At 42.3% G+C, this 2,874-nt stretch overlaps 1 protein-coding gene across 1 annotated transcript; it reads left to right on the top strand.

Annotated features, from left to right (window-relative positions):
- Nucleotides 1-712: 712 nt before the first annotated feature.
- On the top strand, nt 713-2,179 carry LOC122918142 (interferon-inducible double-stranded RNA-dependent protein kinase activator A-like). The gene is given in 3 exon segments (XM_044266293.1): nt 713-1,193; nt 1,196-1,341; nt 1,343-2,179. Coding segments are annotated over 3 exon segments (939 nt in total). The 3' UTR covers nt 1,655-2,179.
- The last annotated feature ends 695 nt before the right edge of the window (nt 2,180-2,874 follow it).

The following is a 2,874-nucleotide window of genomic DNA, read 5'->3' as shown; positions in this document are numbered from 1 at the left end:
GGAAAGGGACCCCTGGGTGGCTCCATCCGTTAAGCATCTGACTCTTGATTTCAGCTCAGGTCATGATCTCAGGATTGTGAGGTGAAGCTCCACTTTGGGCTCCATGCCTTTCCCTCCTCCAAAAAAGAGTTATTAGAAGAAATAATCCACTTAAATCAGTATGAGTATATAAATTATATTTGTCTTTATCTTCTGTAATATTTTAGGGATTTATCCACTTCATCTAAATTTTCAAAAAATTTTTTAAAGATTTTATTTATTTATTTGACAGAGAGAAAGACAGAGATTACAAGTAGGCAGAGAGGCAGGCAGAGAAAGAGAGGAGGAAGTAGTCTTCCCGCGGAGCAGAGAGCCTGATGCAGGTCTTGATCCCAAGACCCTGAGATCATGACCTGAGCTGAAGGCAGAGGCTTAACCCACTGAGCCACCCAGTTGCCCTTAAATTTTCAAAATTGTTGATATAAAGTTCAAAATATTATCTTATTAATTTAATTTTTTATTATTTATAAATATACAGATGGCCTTTATTTCACAAACTTTATACCTCTCAAAATTGTTTTTTAGAAGAGGGACGCAAGCCGGGAGGAAAGGGGGAGTCCAGGAGGCGGCGGCGGCGGCGCTGGAGCGCTCCTCTCCGGGACGGCTGACCCGGGGAGCAAGGACATCGCTCCGCACCGCTCTAACGCCTGCCGCCAAGCCGTCCCTCCTCGCTATGTCCCAGAGCAGGCATCGCGCCGCAGCCCCGCCGCTGGAGCACGAGGACAGCGGGACCTTCAGTTTGGGGAAGATGATAACAGCTAAGCCAGGGAAAACACCAATTCACGTATTACACGAATACGGCATGAAGACCAAGAACATCCCGGTTTATGAATGTGAAAGATCGGATGTGCAAATACACGTACCCACTTTCACCTTCAGAGTAACCGTTGGTGACATAACCTGCACAGGTGAAGGTACAAGTAAGAAGCTGGCGAAACATAGAGCTGCAGAGGCTGCCATAAACATTTTGAAAGCCAATGCAAGTATTTGCTTTGCAGTTCCTGACCCCTTAATGCCTGACCCTTCTAAGCAACCAAAGAATCAGCTTAACCCTATTGGTTCATTACAGGAGTTGGCTATTCATCGTGGCTGGAGACTTCCTGAATATACCCTTTCCCAAGAGGGAGGACCTGCGCATAAGAGAGAATATACCACATTTGTAGGCTAGAGTCGTTTATGGAAACTGGAAAGGGGGCATCAAAAAAGCAAGCCAAGAGAAACGCTGCTGAGAAATTTCTTGCCAAATTCAGTAATATTTTTCCAGAGAACCACATTTCTTTAACAAACGTAGTAGGCCATTCAAGTAGGATGTACTTGGCATTCGTTGAGGAATTCTCCTGGTGAAAAGATCAACTTACTGAAAAGGAGCCTTCTCAGTATTCCAAATACAGATTACATCCAGCTGCTTAGTGAAATCGCCAAGGAACAAGGTTTTAATATAACATATTTGGATCTAGAAGAACTGAGCGCCAACGGACAGTATCAGTGTCTCGCCGAACTCTCCACCAGCCCCATCACGGTCTGTCACGGCTCTGGGATCTCCTGTGGCAACACGCAGAGCGAGGCCGCTCACAATGCCCTACAGTATTTAAAGATAATAGCAGAAAGAAAGTGAGCCTGAAGCAACTCCCGGAGCCCTCAGTAGCACAGAAGAACTCCCCCTGTGCCCCTCACCAAGTAAAATGTTTACTACATTTGAGTTTGTGTGTTGTTTCTAAATCTCTACCTAGATTCCATCAACACTTCAGAATTAACGACCTCCTCGTAGTTCTTAAACTCTTTTTAATGGCTTCAACTTTGTACTGGTATATTGTATTTATAAACTTTGTACCATAGGCAGAGTGTAGCATCCATGTTACAATGCCACGTCCATACAGGGAAGAAAGTGCATGTTGTTGATGATGAGGATGACAGAGACGGCAAAGAAACAAAACTACTGCTAGCAACAGTCGTTCTTACTGGTGCTTAACCTCTTCTTTGTGAATGGCTTTGTACAGGCAATTCGAGGGAAGCCCCTTAGAGTTTGGAGGAATGCGCTGACAGACGTTCAGTGAATGTCACTGTTGAATTTCAGGGAACATGATTGGTCTGCTGTGTATTTGAATCCGTGTAATAAAGAGCTGTTGTTGTAAAAAAAAAATTGTTTTTTATACAGCTTTCACTGTATATTGCTATTTAAATGAAAACCAATTGGCAAATTCACAAACTATATCCTTTATTTCTTCTACTTTGAAAAAATGTAAATGTAGGAAAGTGTTAGTTACAAGTCTGGGTCCGTGAATCTATATTGCCTGAACTTGGATTTTCCCATTAGGCTGGGTGGATATTACACCAAAGGGAGTTTTTGAATCGTTGGCTGCCTTGCTCTGGTAGAAGCTTCATTTTTGCAGGTTCTTATGTGCTCTTTTCCCCAGTTCTTCACTAAATCAATAAGCCAGTTCCTGAAAGTCACAGCTTATATTAACGAAGTCTGTTATCATTAGGAAAGATGTGAAAATATAGAATGCAAGCAAGAATTTAAGGAAATAGATTTAAAAAGAAGAAGAAGCAGAAGCAGAAGCAGAAGGAGAAGGAGGAGGAGGAGGAGGAGGAGGATGAGAGGAAGAAAGACATTTCTACACAAGACCTATGTAGTTCTAATAGTTTGGGGAGCTGAATACACAATTTCTTTTAGGGGAGAACCAGGTCTATTTGACAAAGTACTCTTTCTTTTTCAACATCTTGTTTGAGATATCTTTAGTTCACTTGCCTGCCAGAACAAAACCAATATATATCTCTATCAGATCTCCTTTCCTTTTAAGAACACCAGTCAGATTGGATTAGGATGTATCCTAA

The sequence above is a fragment of the Neovison vison genome, chromosome 10 (genome assembly GCF_020171115.1).
Source record: "Neovison vison isolate M4711 chromosome 10, ASM_NN_V1, whole genome shotgun sequence".
In the NCBI taxonomy this organism is placed as follows: Eukaryota; Metazoa; Chordata; class Mammalia; order Carnivora; family Mustelidae; genus Neogale; species Neogale vison.
This window is presented reverse-complemented; position numbering and strand designations above follow the sequence as displayed.